This window comes from Sapajus apella, unplaced genomic scaffold, assembly GCF_009761245.1.
Source record: "Sapajus apella isolate SASKATOON/1434 unplaced genomic scaffold, GSC_monkey_1.0 scaffold288, whole genome shotgun sequence".
NCBI lineage: Eukaryota > Metazoa > Chordata > Mammalia > Primates > Cebidae > Sapajus > Sapajus apella.
In genome coordinates this window covers 1-15763 of record NW_022437228.1, presented here as the reverse complement: position 1 = coordinate 15763, position 15763 = coordinate 1, and the positions used below count along the sequence as shown (strand labels likewise).

General features: G+C 41.4%; 1 gene segment (V, D, J or C); it reads right to left on the bottom strand.

Moving 5' to 3' along the window:
• Positions 1–12148: 12148 nt before the first annotated feature.
• On the bottom strand, positions 12149–12920 carry LOC116545557. The segment is given in 2 exon segments: positions 12149–12687; positions 12809–12920. Coding segments are annotated over 2 exon segments (435 nt in total).
• Positions 12921–15763: the final 2843 nt, after the last annotated feature.

Below are 15763 nucleotides of genomic sequence, written 5' to 3'. Positions count from 1 at the left end.
CCCTTGTAATTCACTTGTGAAGGACAAGTGGAGAGCAGTTCTCCTGGTGAAATAGCAGAACACAGAAAGGAATGTGCTTTCTTTCTATGTCCCAGCCACTGGCTTGGGAGAGCTCATGTGAGGGAGTTCAGGGGCTGTGAGGGGCTCTGGCCTACAGAGGTCCCAGGCATTCTCCACCATTATGAAGTGGCCTCAGTGTTCATTTTAACCTGGTTGCTGCAGGATCATTTTTACTATTTCACCACAGTCCTTAATGTAAAAGTCACACATGCACCTCGATGTTTTTGGTCAGGTTACAGATTACAGGAAGTGCAAGAGACCATGTAGGAAATACTGGCCCACACCTTCAGTTCTGAGGTCATCACTATAGCAGCTGGACCAGGACATATACAATTGATATTTTATAGTGTACTTGCTAATATTGCCACCACGGACCCAGAAATGCTCAAATCCTGTGAGATAAAAACCCTAGATAGAGTTAAAATAAGTGCTCAACATTCCACCCGGGTATAACCTGGTTTCCATCATCTGTGGCCACTCATTTGTGCACCCTCTGCATTCACACGGCCTGTCCTGCATAATGAACAAGCTCACTGCTGACTGGCATTTGTGGCCTAATACAGCCACCAACCCAATGGACCCACACACATGGCATAGAAACTGGGGATGTGAAGAAAACACAGCATGGATTATGGTTATTTTCATTGGTAGAATAACGGTATTTTCCAGTAGCCTATAAATGATTATCTTTTGACATAGCAATACTGAGTAACTACGTAGAATTCTTTTTCTTGTTTTTAGGATTCATTCCAGCCCTCCAATAAAAGTTGGCTTTAAATCAAGTGTGAGTCCTCCATAACAGGTAAATCAGCAGCAGCATATGTGCACCCAATGGAATTAGAAGATTTAAAGCAGGTTAGGTTTAAACAGGACATCAAACAGGGCAGGCCGACTGAGGGAGCTCTGTCACCAAATCACAGCAAAGAGTTAGGGCCATATGTCAGCTGACCATTTTATGTTACATTAGGTGGCCTTTATCTAAAAAGACAAGGATTCAGTTTCTCATTTCTTTCTTGCTCATCTTTTCTTTCTTTCATCCTTATTCTACAAGAAAGGATGGCATCTTCAAGAATAAAAAAATTTCCATGTTAATCCTACCAAGGCTATGTGAAGTGTATTATCATTCAGGTAATCTTATGCAAGCTTGTCTACCGACCTAGCCACCATCGCTCTCCTTTTTTTTTTTTTTTTTTTTTTATTTTAAATGGTCATTTTTAAAATTTATTTTTATTTATATATATTTTTTATTGTACTTTAGGTTCTGGGGTACATGTGCAGATTATGCAGGATTGTTGCATAGGTACATACATGGCAATGCGGTTTGCTGCCTCCATCTCCCCATCACTTATATCTGGCATTTTTCCCTATGGTATCCCTCCCCAACCTCCCCACCCCCTGCTGTTTCTCCCCTAGCCCCACCCACCAAACCCCAGTATGTGATGCTCCCCTCCCTGTGTCCATGTGTTCTCATTCTCCAACACCCGCCTATGAGTGAGAACACGCGGTGTTTGATTTTCTGTTCTTGTGTCAGTTTGCTGAGAATGATGGTTTCCAGATTCATCCATGTCCCTGCAAAGGACATGAACTCATCGTTTTTTATGGCTGCATAGTATTCCATGGTCTATATGTGCCACATTTTCTTTGTCCAGTCTATCACTGATGGGCATTTGGATTGGTTCCAGGTCTTTGCTATTATAAACAGTGCCACAATGAACATACGTAGGCATATGTCTTTATAACAGAAAAATGTAAAATCCTTCAGATATGTACCCAGTAATGGGATTGCTGAGTCAAGTGGAAGTTCTATTTCTAGATCCTTGAGGAATCGCCACACTGTCTTCCACAATGGTTGAACTAATTTACACTCCCACCAACAGTGTAAAAGTGTTCCTATTTCTCCACATCCTCTCCAGCATCTGTTGTCTCCAGATTTTTTTAGTGATCACCATTCTAACTGGTGTGAGATGGTATCTCAATGTGCTTTTGATCTGCATTTCTCTAATGACCAGTGATGGTGAGCATTTTTTCATATGTTTGTTGACCTCATCTACGTCTTCTTTTGCAAAGTGTCTGTTCATATCCAATAAGTGTTTTGTTCTATTTACTATGTACTAGATTTTGTAAAGACCACAAATTAAGTGAGATGAAGTCTTTATTTTCATAGCTGATAAGTCAAACAGATTTAACATGTCTCTTTTAGGCTGTTCTTACATTGCTATAAAGAAATACCCAAGACTGAGTAATTTTAAGAGGTTTAATTGGCTCACAGTTCTGCAGGCTATATAGGGAGCATGACACCGGCATCTGCATGACTTATGGGGAGGCCTCAGGAAGCTTTCAGTCACAGTGGAAGGTGAAGGCGGGGCAGGCACCTCAAATGGTGAAAAAAGCAGTGAGCAAGAGAGAGAGAGACAGAGGAGGGGCATGCCACACACTTTTAAACAAAAAGTTCTCCTGTGAACTCAAAGAGAAAGAGAGCTCATCACCAAGGCGATGGCCCAAGCCATTCCTGAGGATCCACTCCCATAAGCCAAACACCTCTCACCAGGCCAAACCTCCGGCACTGGGGATTACAATTCAGCATGATATTTGGGTGAGGACATATATCCAAACCATATAATCTCATGGAACCTTAGACACATATGTCAAAATTAAATATAAAATCACAGCTCTATCCACAGATTTCATCAATTTTTCAATTTATCTTTTTGTGGTTCCTCTTTTCTGAAGATAATGCTTATTTTAAACTGGACTGGACACAGTTTCTCCATTCAGAAACTGTCCTACCCCATGCATCTTAGCTTCACTGGAGGAGGCACGGAAGGCTGTGTGAGCTTGGCTTCTCTATGGTGATGTGTTCAGGGAGAGTGACACAGGAGCTCTTGGATCCCTTGATCTCAGGGAACCCAAAGGGTGTGTGCACATACCGTGGATGAAGAAGACTCAAAATGCGGAAATAATGACTATTTTTTTATTGTAGTACTTTCATTTTTTTACAATGTTTCATTATCTTAATAAAAAGATACAAAAATAAGATCAGGCTTCTCTTCCTGAGGCTCTCAGGAGGTAGGTGGGGGTTAGGTTGTGTGGTTCCAGGGAGTGAGCAGGTCACAGCTGTGAGATGGAGCAGAGGGCCCAAGCAGGGCAAGTGGCTGATGCCAGCTCTGATCACCTCCAGATACCTCAGGAATGGGCCCTGAGCACCCCCTCGTGTTGACATAGACACACCTGCCTGCAGCATGGTCATCTGAGCCCCCTAGAGCCAGTTCTGCCTGCCAACTGTTCTGTCTTCTGCCCAGAACCCACAGGAGCCTGCTTTGTGAGACGTGTTAGAATCAACCACTGCAAATATAGGGCTAAAGAAAAAATTTATATGGCATTATACTCAGGTGTGAGTGCTGTTAGTCTGTTTAAAAATGACAAGCACCTTTAAGAATATTTATCTTAAAAGAATATGTAGTATTTTTCTTTTGTTATTAAAATCAAGCTTTGAGAAAATATTACATTGAACAAAACCACAAAAAGAAAGAAAAGTTTGTATGACTTAAATTCTAGAAATATATGCACCAGATGGTGTGTATATATGTATGCACTCACACACACACACATGTCATATATTGAAAGAGAGAGAGAGAGAGAGAGAGAGAGAGAGAGAGAGAGAGTTCCCATGGTGTTAGAGAACAGAAGCATCATAGCATTATTAGTTCAATATCTCTATGGATGAATACTTCATATGGCGTCTATTACTGTGGCATTTTAAATGTATACAGTTTTAAAAATAGATTCATGAGTATTATATATAAATTAGTCACCTAAACAAAATGTTTTACTCTCTGTAAGAAAATATTTTACACATGTAACTTCGGAATGCTAACTTTATTTTTAAATTGTCTTGTCATGTTTGGTGTTTAACAGAGAGGTTTTTTTTTTTTTTTTTTTTTCAGTTTTAAGCGAAGTTTATAACACTAAGAGATAAAGGGTTGTTAACAAACACAATGACAAATGGACATCTGATTGGTATGAGGCATTATCCTGTGCACAGCATATTGGTATTTTTGTGTATCCTCAGTGCATGGCATTTACACACAGGGCCACTGCTGCACAGCACAAGACCATCTGAAGAGGCTGAATCAGAGTAAAGCTGTTTAACAGACTGAAATTTTTTAGTATATATATTCTGTATGAAAACAGGTTGAACTTTTGGACTAGCAGGAAGAAGGAAACTCTGCCAAACACTACAATTAAAGCCCCCAGGTTAGTGCACAGTTCCACCCCTTCCATCTGCATGCATGACACATGAATAGTATTTAAAGGGGAACGAGGCACACTGTGGCAACCACAGCCATCGTTAGGAACACATTGCACAAATTTGCTAGAACTAAACATTTAACTTGTACCCTATTTTTGTTTTTTAAAGCTGAAACATTTGATGCTGCTGGTAAACTTCACTTAAGTTTATAACCTGTGCCACTGCAAGGAATGGTGATGGTATTTATTCAACTATCCTCTCAAAAGTATGGCAAGCATGTTCAAGAGGAGCTTCGAAGGACTTGGGATGGTACAGGGCCCAACTGTAAGCTTTCTTAAAAGTAATGTCTTCAAGTAACTTCAGACATGTAAGCTGCTGCACATTCAAAAATTTTCAGAAAACATTCCAGAAACTCAGAGATTACCTTCAGAATGCATTTCAGGCTAATTATGAATACTGTCATAAAAAAAGTTTTCATTAGGACTTGAAAAGCATTCAGTCATAGCAATTCTTGTCAAATTCTATGGGGATGGTAACTGAAATAAAGTAAGGAGAGTATGCATAATATATATTTATATATATAATATATATATAAAATGCTATTTTTCCATTTCCAATTCTACAACATAAAATGTAAGCAAAGCTTCTCAAAAACATTGAAATATTCAAAATCAAAACCCTCATGCAGACCTTCAAATTCCAAAGGAAAATAATAACAGTACAAAAGCCCTGTTACTATTTACGACATGGCCCTCCATGTTACATATTGGAACAATAAAAGTTATGTTTTAATATGCGGTGCCCAAAATTGTAACAAAGAAGAGTATCAATAACTATCTTCAAAACAACGATTTTCATTTTAGGTAAAAATTTTCAGTTTTTATGAAAGACAAGGTGGCATATAAATTTCAATGGTGAAGTGTTAGAAAAAGCTGTCTCTAAGTTTACCAATTTAACTTATAAGCAATCAATCAATATATATCAATGTTTAAATATAAATGTATAAATTCTAAGAGCTTCATGATAAATTTAAAAATGTTGAATGAAACTGATGAGATATGGAAAACATGTCCACATTATTTACTAAGAATATTTTAGATGAAGTTGTGCCTAATCTATTTGCCATCAAACTCTATAAATACTGCTTTAGTAGGTCCTATTCAATCTGTATGTGTAAATTAACTAGGTCAGACCACAGCTAGTGAACAATTTCAGCACCAATAAGTTATTGAAAATGAAGTTTTATACCATTAAGAAATATAATGGCTTCATATTCAAATGTCAAGGTAAAGGTATAATTTGAAGACACTAGATTTCTGGAAAAAATTCCTTTTTAATAGTAACTTCACGTTAGCTTTACAATAGCAGTTGTACTCCACTTAAAATTGTATGCAGTCTGGGCATATCAAATATATGACGATGCTTTTTAAGAAGTGAAATTGAAGCCCTTGTCCCAACTTGGGATAGCACTATGAAGAAATGATTCAACACTGCACGTTTAAAAAAAAAAAAAAAAAAAAAAACCCTATTCTGAGAGGATCCAAGATGGCCGAATAGGAACAGCTGGATTGCAGTTCCCAGTGAAAATGCAGAGGGTGAGGCCGCATTTCCAAACGAATTTTTTTTCCCATTTATTTTATTGCATTTTAGGTTTGGGGGTACATGTGAAGAACATGCAAGATTGTTGCATAGGTACACATGTGGCAGTGTGATTTGCTGCCTTCCTCCCCATCACCTACATCTGGCATCTCTCCCATTGCTATCTCTCCCCAGCTCCCCACCCCTCACCGCCCCTCCCCTATTTCCCCCCAACTGACCCCAGTGTGTAGTGCTCCCCTCCCTGTGTCCATGTGTTCTCATTGTTCAACACCCTCCTATGAGTGAGAACATGCGGTATTTGATCTTCTGCTCTTCTGTCAGTTTGCTGAGAATGATGGTTTCCAGGTTCATCCATGTCCCTACAAAGGACACAAACTCATCATTTTTGATGGCTGCATAATATTTCATGGTGTATATATGCCACACGCCTGTAATCCCAGCACTTTGGGAGGCCGTTGCAGGTGGATCATGAGGTCAAGAGATCGAGATCGAGACCATCCTGGTCAACACAGTGAAACCCCATCTCTACTAAAAAATACAAAAAATTAGCTTGGCATGGTGGCGCGTGCCTGTAATCCCTGCTACTCAGGAGGCTGAGGCAGGAAAATTGCCTGAACCCAGGAGGCAGAGGTTGCGATGAGCCGAGACCACGCCATTGCACTCCAGCCTGGGTAATGAGCGAAACTCCGTCTCAAAAAAAAAAAAAAAATCAATAAATCCAGGAACTGTTTTTTTGAAAAGATCAACAAAATAGACAACTAGCAAGATTAATAAAAACAAAAAGAGAGAATAAACAAATTGATGCAATAAAAAACGATAAAGGGGATATCACCACAGATTCCACAGAAATACAAACTACCATCAGAGATTCCTACAAACAACTCTATGCACCTAAACCAGTAAACCTGGGAGAAATGGATAAATTCCTGGACACTTGCCTCCTCCCAAGCCTAAACCAGGAAAAAGTTGAAACCCTGAATAGACCAATAGCAAGGGCTAATGTTGAGGCAGCAATTAAGAGCCTACCACCCAAAAAAAAGCCAAGGTCCAGATGGGTTCACAGCTGAATTCTACCAGACATACAAAGAGGAGCTGGTACCACTCCTATTGAAACTATTCCAAACAATACAAAAAGATGGAATCCTCCACAAATCATTTTATGAGACCAACATCATCCTGATACCAAAACCCAGCAGAGACTAAACAAGAAAAGAAAACTTCAGGCCAATATCCATGATGAACATAGATGTAAAAATCTTCAATAAAATACTGGTAAATCAATTGTAAAAGCATATCAAAAAGCTTATCCATCATGATCAAGTAGGCTTCATCCTGGAGATGCAAGACTGGTTCAACATACACAAGTCACATAAACAGAACCAAATGTAATTCACCACATAAACAGAACCAAAGACAAAAACCACATGATTATCTCAAGAGATGCAGAGAAGGCCTTTGACAAAATTCAACAGCACTTTATGCTAAAAACTCTCAATAAACTAGATATTGACAGAACGTATCTCAAAATAATAAAAGCTATTTATGACAAACTCAGCCAATATCATACTAAATGGACAAAAACTGGAAGCATTCTCTCTGAAATATGGCACTAGACAAGGATGCCCTCTGTCACCACTCCTATTCAATATAGTATTGGAAGTTCTATCCAGAGCAATCAGGCAAGAAAAAGAAATAAAGGTATTCAATTAGGAAGGGAGGAAGTCAGATTGTCTCTATTTGCAGACAACATGATTGTATATTTAGAAGACCACATCGTCTCCGCCCAAAATCTCCTGAAACTGATAAGCAACTTCAGCAAAGTCTCAGCATACAAAATCAATGTGCAAAAATCACAAGCATTCCTATACACCAATAACAGACTTAAAGAGAGCCAAATCAAGAACGAACTGCCATTCACAATTGCTACAAAGAGAATAAAATACCTAGGAATACAACTAACAAAGAATGTAAAGGACCTCTTCAAGGGCAACTACAAACCACTGCTCAACGAAATAAGAGAGGATACAAACAGATGGAGAAACATTCCATGTTCATGGTTAGGAAGAATCAATATCGGGAAAATGGCCATACTGCCCAAAGTAATTTACAGATTCAACGCTATTCCCACCAAGCTACAAAAGATCTTCTTCACAGAATTGGAAAAAAACACCTTAAACTTCATATGGAAGCAAAAGAGAGCCCACATAGCCAAGTCAATTCTAAGCAAAAAGAGCAAAGCTGGAGGCATCACACTACCTGACTTCAAACTATACTACAAGCCTACAGTTATAAAAACAGCATGATACTGGTACCAACACAGAGATATAGACCAATGGAACAGAACAGAGGACTCGTATGCAATGCCACAGTACAACCATCTGATCTTTGACAAACCTCACAAAAACAAACAATGGGGAAAGGATTCCCTGTTTAATAAATGGTGTTGGGAAAACTGGTTAGCCATGTGCAGAAAGCAGAAACTGGACCCCTTCCTGCCACGTTACACTAAAATTAACTCCACATGGATTAAAGGCTTAAACATAAGACCTAACACCATAAAAACCCTAGAAGAAAATCTAGGCAAAAACATCCAGGACATAGGCACAGGCAAGGATTTCATGACCAAAACACCAAAAGCATTGCCAACAAAAGCCAAAATAGACAAATAGGACCTAATTAAACTCCAGGGCTTCCGTACAGCAAAACAAACAATCATTAGAGTGAATTGGCAACCAACAGAATGCGAAAAAAATTTTGCAATCTACCCATCTGACAAAGGGCTAATATACAGAATCTAAAAAGAACCAAAACAGATTTACAGGAAAAAAACAAACAAGCCCATTCAAAAGTGGGCAAAGGATATGAACAGACACTTTACTAAAGAAGACATATATGAGGCCAACAAACATGAAAAAATGCTCCTCATTGCTGGTCATTAGAGTAATGCAAATCAAAACTACATTGAGATACCATCTCATGCCAGTTAGAATGGCAATCTAGAGACAACAGATGCTGGAGAGGATGTGGAGAAATAGGAACACTTTTACACTGTTGGTGCGAGTGTAAATTAGTTCAACCATTGTAGAGACAGTGTGGCAATTCCTCAAGGACCTAGAAATAGAAATTCCATTTGACCCAGCAATCCCATTACTGTGTATACATCCAAAGGATTATACATTTTTCTGTTATAAAGACACATGCACACGTATGTTCATTGTGGCATTGTTTACAATAGCAAAGACCTGGAACCAACCCAAATGCCCATCAATGATAGACTGGACAGGGAAAATGTGGCACATATATACACCTTTGAATACTATGCAGCCATAAAAAAATGATGAGTTCGTGTCCTTTGTAGGGATATGGATGAATCTGGAAACCATCATTCTCAGCAAACTGACACAAGAACAGAAAATCAAACACCGCATGTTCTCAGTCATAGGCAGGTGTTGAACAATGAGAACACATGGACACAGGAAGGGGAGCATCACACACTGGGGTCTGTGTGGGGGAACTAGGGGAGGGACAGTGGGGGGTGGGGAGTTGGGGAGGGATAACATGGAGAGAAATGACAGATATAGGTGATGGGGAGGAAGGCAGCAAATCACACTGCCGTGTGTGTACCTATACAACAATCTTGGATGTTCTTCACATGTACTCCAAAACCTAAAATGCAATAAAATATATATTTTAAAAACATAAAAAAGAAGAAAATGTTTTACCATTCATTCATTTTCTTTTATACCATTTACAGAATTGCTAATTATTTCCTAATAGATACATTAAATGTTTATTCTTTATACTGAGATGAAAAAGATAATAATTTTGAACTGTTTGTAATAAATTTTATTACTGTGAATTTGGCATTTTTTAATTCATCCTGGCTTGTCTCTTTACTCACTGTGTCCGAGGCCAGCCTGTGCTAGCTCAACTGTCCACAGATCTCTCTCTCTCTGTTCTCTCTGAGTGTGTTTGTGTGTGTGTGAGTGTGTGTGTGTGTGTATTCAATGATCAAACATTCTCATTCAAAAGTCCAAGCCATGTGGCATCATGAGACAGTGCTACCAAACATGAAGAAAAATTTTTCAAAGACATAAAATAGAGGGCACATGGCAAATTCCAGGAAGAATAGGATGAGCCAACACTTGTACTTACATGCCAGGAGGGCAAGGGAGTGAGGGATGCCCCTCAGAGTCCTTATATTTGCCCACGAAGGACCTACTTGTTCAGTGATTGAACTGGAGGCAGATCCAGGACATGAAGAATATGCCTCCAGAATGCAACTGCCTGAGTCCTCAATTTTAGGGCTGACGGTGTCTGTTCCTAAATTTTCTTTTATTCTCAAACAGGTGTCAGATCACACTTTTTCATCAAATGTGAAGTAAGTAAGGATCACACTTCAGGGAGGACTCTGCCTGCTCACCTACGTGAGAGCCAGTGGAGTATTTTCCTTTCGGGACCAGTCCCACAGCAACCCCTGCTGGCCTCAGGTCCCAGGTCCTCCAGCCGCTCTGACACTGCCCAGCTCTCCTGGAGGGGCATCCTGACTATTGCAGATGGATCTTTCTGATGCCACCACTCAGGACAGTAGAATGGTTGTTGTTCTCCAACGGATTTGAGCTGAGACATCATTTGCCTCTTGGTCACTCTTGATCTCTGAGCTGCCCAATACATACAGTATTGTGCCATCCTTATTGTTACCAGATATTTCATTATAACTGGGCATTCAAGATTTTTTTTCCAGGTTCCTGGAGTCATTATCAATCCAGCACCATCTAAAACTAAGTTTAAGGCTTAAAATTCCCCCAGACTGCTCCATTAGTTCTGACCTGTTAAAAATTCTACCTGTGTCTTCCACAGTTGCTCTTAGTATTATCAGTTATTGTCGGTGTGACACTTTACTGCTAGATTCCCCCGACTCTCACGGCACAGGCTCTGGAATTTGGTGTCTTTTTTGCTTGGAGAAGAGGATGTTGTCCAGAAAAACTGTCTTCTGCTCTTGCTTCCCACTCTGGGTTTCTCTTTGTCCTTCGTTGTTAGCTTGGCACTCGTTATGTTCTTGTGACTCTCTGACATCATAAAGATTTTTGAGTCTGTTTTTAAATTGCCCTGGGCATGGGGCTTGATATAAATATACTATCGCTACAAACAGACCCTCCTCTTTAGAGGTTTTTCTTCCACTCCTGGTTAAGGGGTCCCGGTGGCCTTTCCCCCCGCCACACCCATACATGTTGATCCCTGATCAAGGTTGTCTGGTAAATGTTTCATAACTGACAGTGAAGAATAACAGGGTGGTTGGGAAATGTTCATGAATATTGAGATCACCTGTGATAACGGACGTTGGAACCATAAGCTCTAGGCCCAAAGAACTGAGGTTTATCCAGGGCCATCACAAACAAACAATTGATTTTTAAAAACATACAGAGCAAGAATAACCAGGATTTGAGAGATTAAAGAGGGGAAATTGAGTATGTGTGGTTCTGAGAACCGACTCCCGAGAACCATGGGGAACTTACAAGCTATACCTGAGACTTCAGAACATCCTTGAGGGTGTAATCTAAGAAGAAAGACAGAACCCATCTCTCCACAGTTTTGCTGCCCAGGAAACAAGAACAGCTGCACCAAAAGGAGGGGGCACCTGTGGGCCAGGTAGAAGACGCCTGGATCTCTGGGTCACACAGGCTGGATTCATCTTTCTTCTTGTCTCCACCCCATCCACACCCACCATGTATGGGCAGCTTCTTTGGCTTCAAAAAACAAATTAAATTTGTTTGCATTTGGAGACCAGTAAGAAAAGGAGTGATTTTCACTGAACCCGTGCGCTGCTTTCAGTAGCACAAGAGACAGCAGAAGCCCTAGCATGAACTGGTGTTGGTCACAGGGATAGGGGAGGGATGGGGCAGTCAGCGGGAGTGGGGGCAGATCTTTCTCTCACTTCTCCATGGAATTGAGGCCCTTGGTGACATAAAGTCTGGGCACAGCCGTGTGACAGTGATAATCAGCCTCATCCTCAGGCTGGAGCCCGGAGCTGGTCAAGGAGGCTGTGTGGAGTAGAAGAATCAGGCTGGGAGCCCTGAAGATCCATGACTGCTGACTTAGGTCACGAACTTAGGAGCTCTCTCTGGGAGGGAGGTAGCCATTTCCATGGGAATGCCCAGTGTTTCTGCTGCTCTCCACGCAGGAAAAGCTGACCTTGTGATCTGGACACTGGTTTTACCACATTTGGACAACAAGACAGTATTTCAGTGTCATCAGGTCGTGTTGTTTTGTTTTGCATTTTCTGAGACTTCAGAAACAACAAATGGAAAATTGAGAGAAGCCTTTTACAACTCGAGTGTACTTACAAAGACAGTCTGTGTCTAGGCGAGTTATTTTAAAATTTGAAAATTTTCACAGAACAAGAGCAAGAAAGGGTGAGGTTTTTATCCCACTTCCCCATCTGTGTGTGTCACTGTGAGAAGCACTGCTGTGCACAATCATACAGTAATAGTCAGCCTCATCTTCAGACTGGAGCCCAGAGATGAGTAAGAGCCCTGCATTGGCAGAGGCATCTTTGGATCCAGAGAAGCGGCTGGGGACTCCAGAGCCCTGGTTCTTATCTGAGTCTGATTTGTAGTACAGGAGATACCTGGGAGCGCTCTCTGACTTCTGCTGGTACCAGTATATACGTTTGCTACCAACACTTATGTCACTCCTGAGTGTGCAGGTGAGTCTGGCTGAAGCTCCAGGAGATCCAGAGAGAAAGGCTGGCTGAGTCAGCACAGGCTGGGAGAGAGAACCTGGAAATGCAGACACTCGTGAGAGAAAGGCAGGGACGAGGGTAAAGCTTTTCAGAGACTCTGCCAGAAGGGCCAGAGTCGGGCTGGGTGGTTGCCCCTGGTCTCTGAGGTCTGTTCCTACCTGTGCAGTGAGAGATGATCAGGAGGAGGAGAGGAGTCCAGGCCATGGTGGACACAGCCCATGCACCCACAGTGGGACTGGGCTGCCCCCGGCCTCCTTTTCTGGCCACCCTCTGCAGAGGAGGAGCTGCTCATGCAAATGCGTTTCCATCCATTGGCTGCTCAGCCCCTCCCTGAGCCTGTGGCTGGAGCTCAGCTCACACTGCTGTCTGAAGAGGAGGTAGATTTGCATTCCTTCTTGTGAGGGCCCAGGGAGGAAGCATCTGTTGAGACCATACAAAGGCTGCTGAGTCCTCATCAGTGAGCACAGTGCCTTAGCTCCAAGGCCTGGATTTCTTTGAGTGAATGGTTCCTACGGAGCATCTGAGTATGAACCACAAGGCAGTCTCACAGCCTCCCCATGCTGGTTGGAGGACACAAAACTCTGTGGTCCAGCTGGTCTCTGCAGCTCACCCGTCACTATTCAGAGATCCATGGTCTGATTCCTGGACACTGATTCCGTCATGCTATGCACGATTACTGTGATCTCCACTTACAGAAGAAGTCCTGGTCCACAGGGTGTGCACATAAGTAAATATACAAATTTTAAAGGTGTCAGCATCCACACACTATGTTCTAGAAAAATCTAATTGCCCACTGTGCCATCAGTGTGGGCATCACAGTAAAAGGGTCAGCTGAGGAGCTAGGTTGAAGGACAGGTAAAGGCTGTCCAGGAGAACAGCAAAAAATAAAAATTTTCAAAAAAAATGTGTGACATGTTAAAAGCAAAAATTCAGCAAAAATTATATATACAACGATTTCACATATTTTACAGAGATTTGACTCAATTTAATGCTATAGGAAAATTAATAGATTTGGCAGACTTACTTTTAATGGTGAACAGTACGACATATTTTTCTGCTTAACTAAATTAACCATTATATCCTAAGTAAAATGTCATTTTCTGCAAAGTTGTTCCATATTTTCTGGTCAAGAATTTGTCCTAGATATTATACAATGTGTTTGTATTGTGATATCCCCACGTGAATTTTCCACGGGAATCAGACCACGGATGGGTGAACAGTGATTGGGAGCTGCAGAGAACAGCTGGGCTCTCAAGACTTTGGGCCAAGGAGAGGTGTGTGTAATATACACATTTTTATATCTATCTCCTTCTCTTGCTCAACAAATGCAAAGGCAAATGTTCTTACGTAATATTTTCTATTGAATGAACTTGGAATCTTGAACACAAAGTGTCCAGAGTTCAAAACAAAAAATTATTACCTTGACCTCATATCTACAACTCTTTCTGAGATTCCAATGTAGGTGAACTTACATATTATTTAACAAACATATATGCAGTTGGTCTTCAGTTCAAGGCAGTGTTTGGGCTCTGTAGATACAGCAATGACAAGAAAGAAAACAAAACCTATAGCAATAAACAATCCCTATTCTCAGGGAGCTTGGATATCAGCAGCGGAACCACCGCGAATAAAGCCACCAGCTGTAATGAGATGTCTTCATGTGGCTGACCCCACCCGGACGAGTTAGTCACCCTGAGGATTTGAAGCGGTGACTGACAGCTGAGAGACATTCATTTCTCTAATTCTGAAGAATTCATTGAATTGTTCTGAAGTTGGCGATGTTTTTGACAATGTACGCTGTAAATCACCCTGTGTCAACAGGAGGTGGTCAGTCTCCTCGGACTAATGAATGGCTGGAATCTTACTGAAGGGCAGAAATAAAACAAAATATTCCCATTTGCCAGAAGAGTTCCTAAGGAGAACCAGAAAACTGAGTGTGAGGAAGAAACTTAGTCATAGATAACCTCCTTCCTGCTCTGTTTGTGATCGAAAAGAGCAGCATAGACACCATAGCGTGGAAGCCTTCCCTTGGAAGGAGACGGGGAGAAAAAAGGTGGAGAGTGGGTGGATAAGAATGCGTCAGATGGGGCTGGGTCTCCTTCCCTCAGTCAGATACAGAACCCTGACTTTCCGCTGCTTTCTAGCTTTTTAATTGACCTTTACTCTCACCCATCACCAAGGTAAGCACAGGCACCATGACCCATAATAACACCTCAAAACCCTCTTGCCTCTGCTGGGCCTCAGCCCTCACTTCCCTGGACCCCCAAATCAGGGCTGCACACACTGCAAATCACTGTGCCCCCAAATCAGGAACCTAACCCTTGACACCTCCCCTCTCATGGATTCTGACCTATTTCTGGGAATGTTTGATCGTGAGCTTTAACAGCAGCCGCTTCCGTGTACAGGGGTGTCATTCCTTGTGCTACACTCTGCCCTGACCCTCAGTGCTTTCGCTCAATAGAAAGTAACCACATTTCAACTGACACAAAAACAAAAAATCAAACACTGCATGTTCTCACTCATAGGCTGGTGTTGAACAATGAGAACACATGGACACAGGAAGGGGACATCACGCACTGAGGTCTGTTCTAACCCAATGCAAAGAAACTAGAACCTTGAAAAAAGGTTAGACGAAATGCTAACTAGAATAGCCAGCTTAGAGAAGAACATAAACGACTTGATGGAGCTGAAAAACACAGCCCGAGGACTTCGAGAGGCATACACAAGTTTCAACAGCCAAACTGATCAAGCAGAAGAAAGGGTATCAGGGACAGAAGATCAAATGAATGAAATAAAACAAGAAGGCAAGAGTAGAGAAAAAAGAGTGAAAAAAATGAACGAAGCCTCCAAGAACTACGGGATTATGCACTGGGTTAGAACATGGTCTTTTAACTCAGAGAAGTTTGTCATTACCCACCTTCTGAAGCCTGCTGCTGTCAATTCGTCGGATTCATCCTCTGTCTTTTTTTGTTCCCTTGTGGATAAGGAGTTGTGATCTCTGGGAGGAGAAGAGGTGCTCTGTTCTTTGGTGGTTTCATTCTTTTTGCGCTTGTTTTTCCCCCAACTTCGTGGATTTATCTTCCTTTAATCTTTGAAGTTGGTGATTTCAGGAG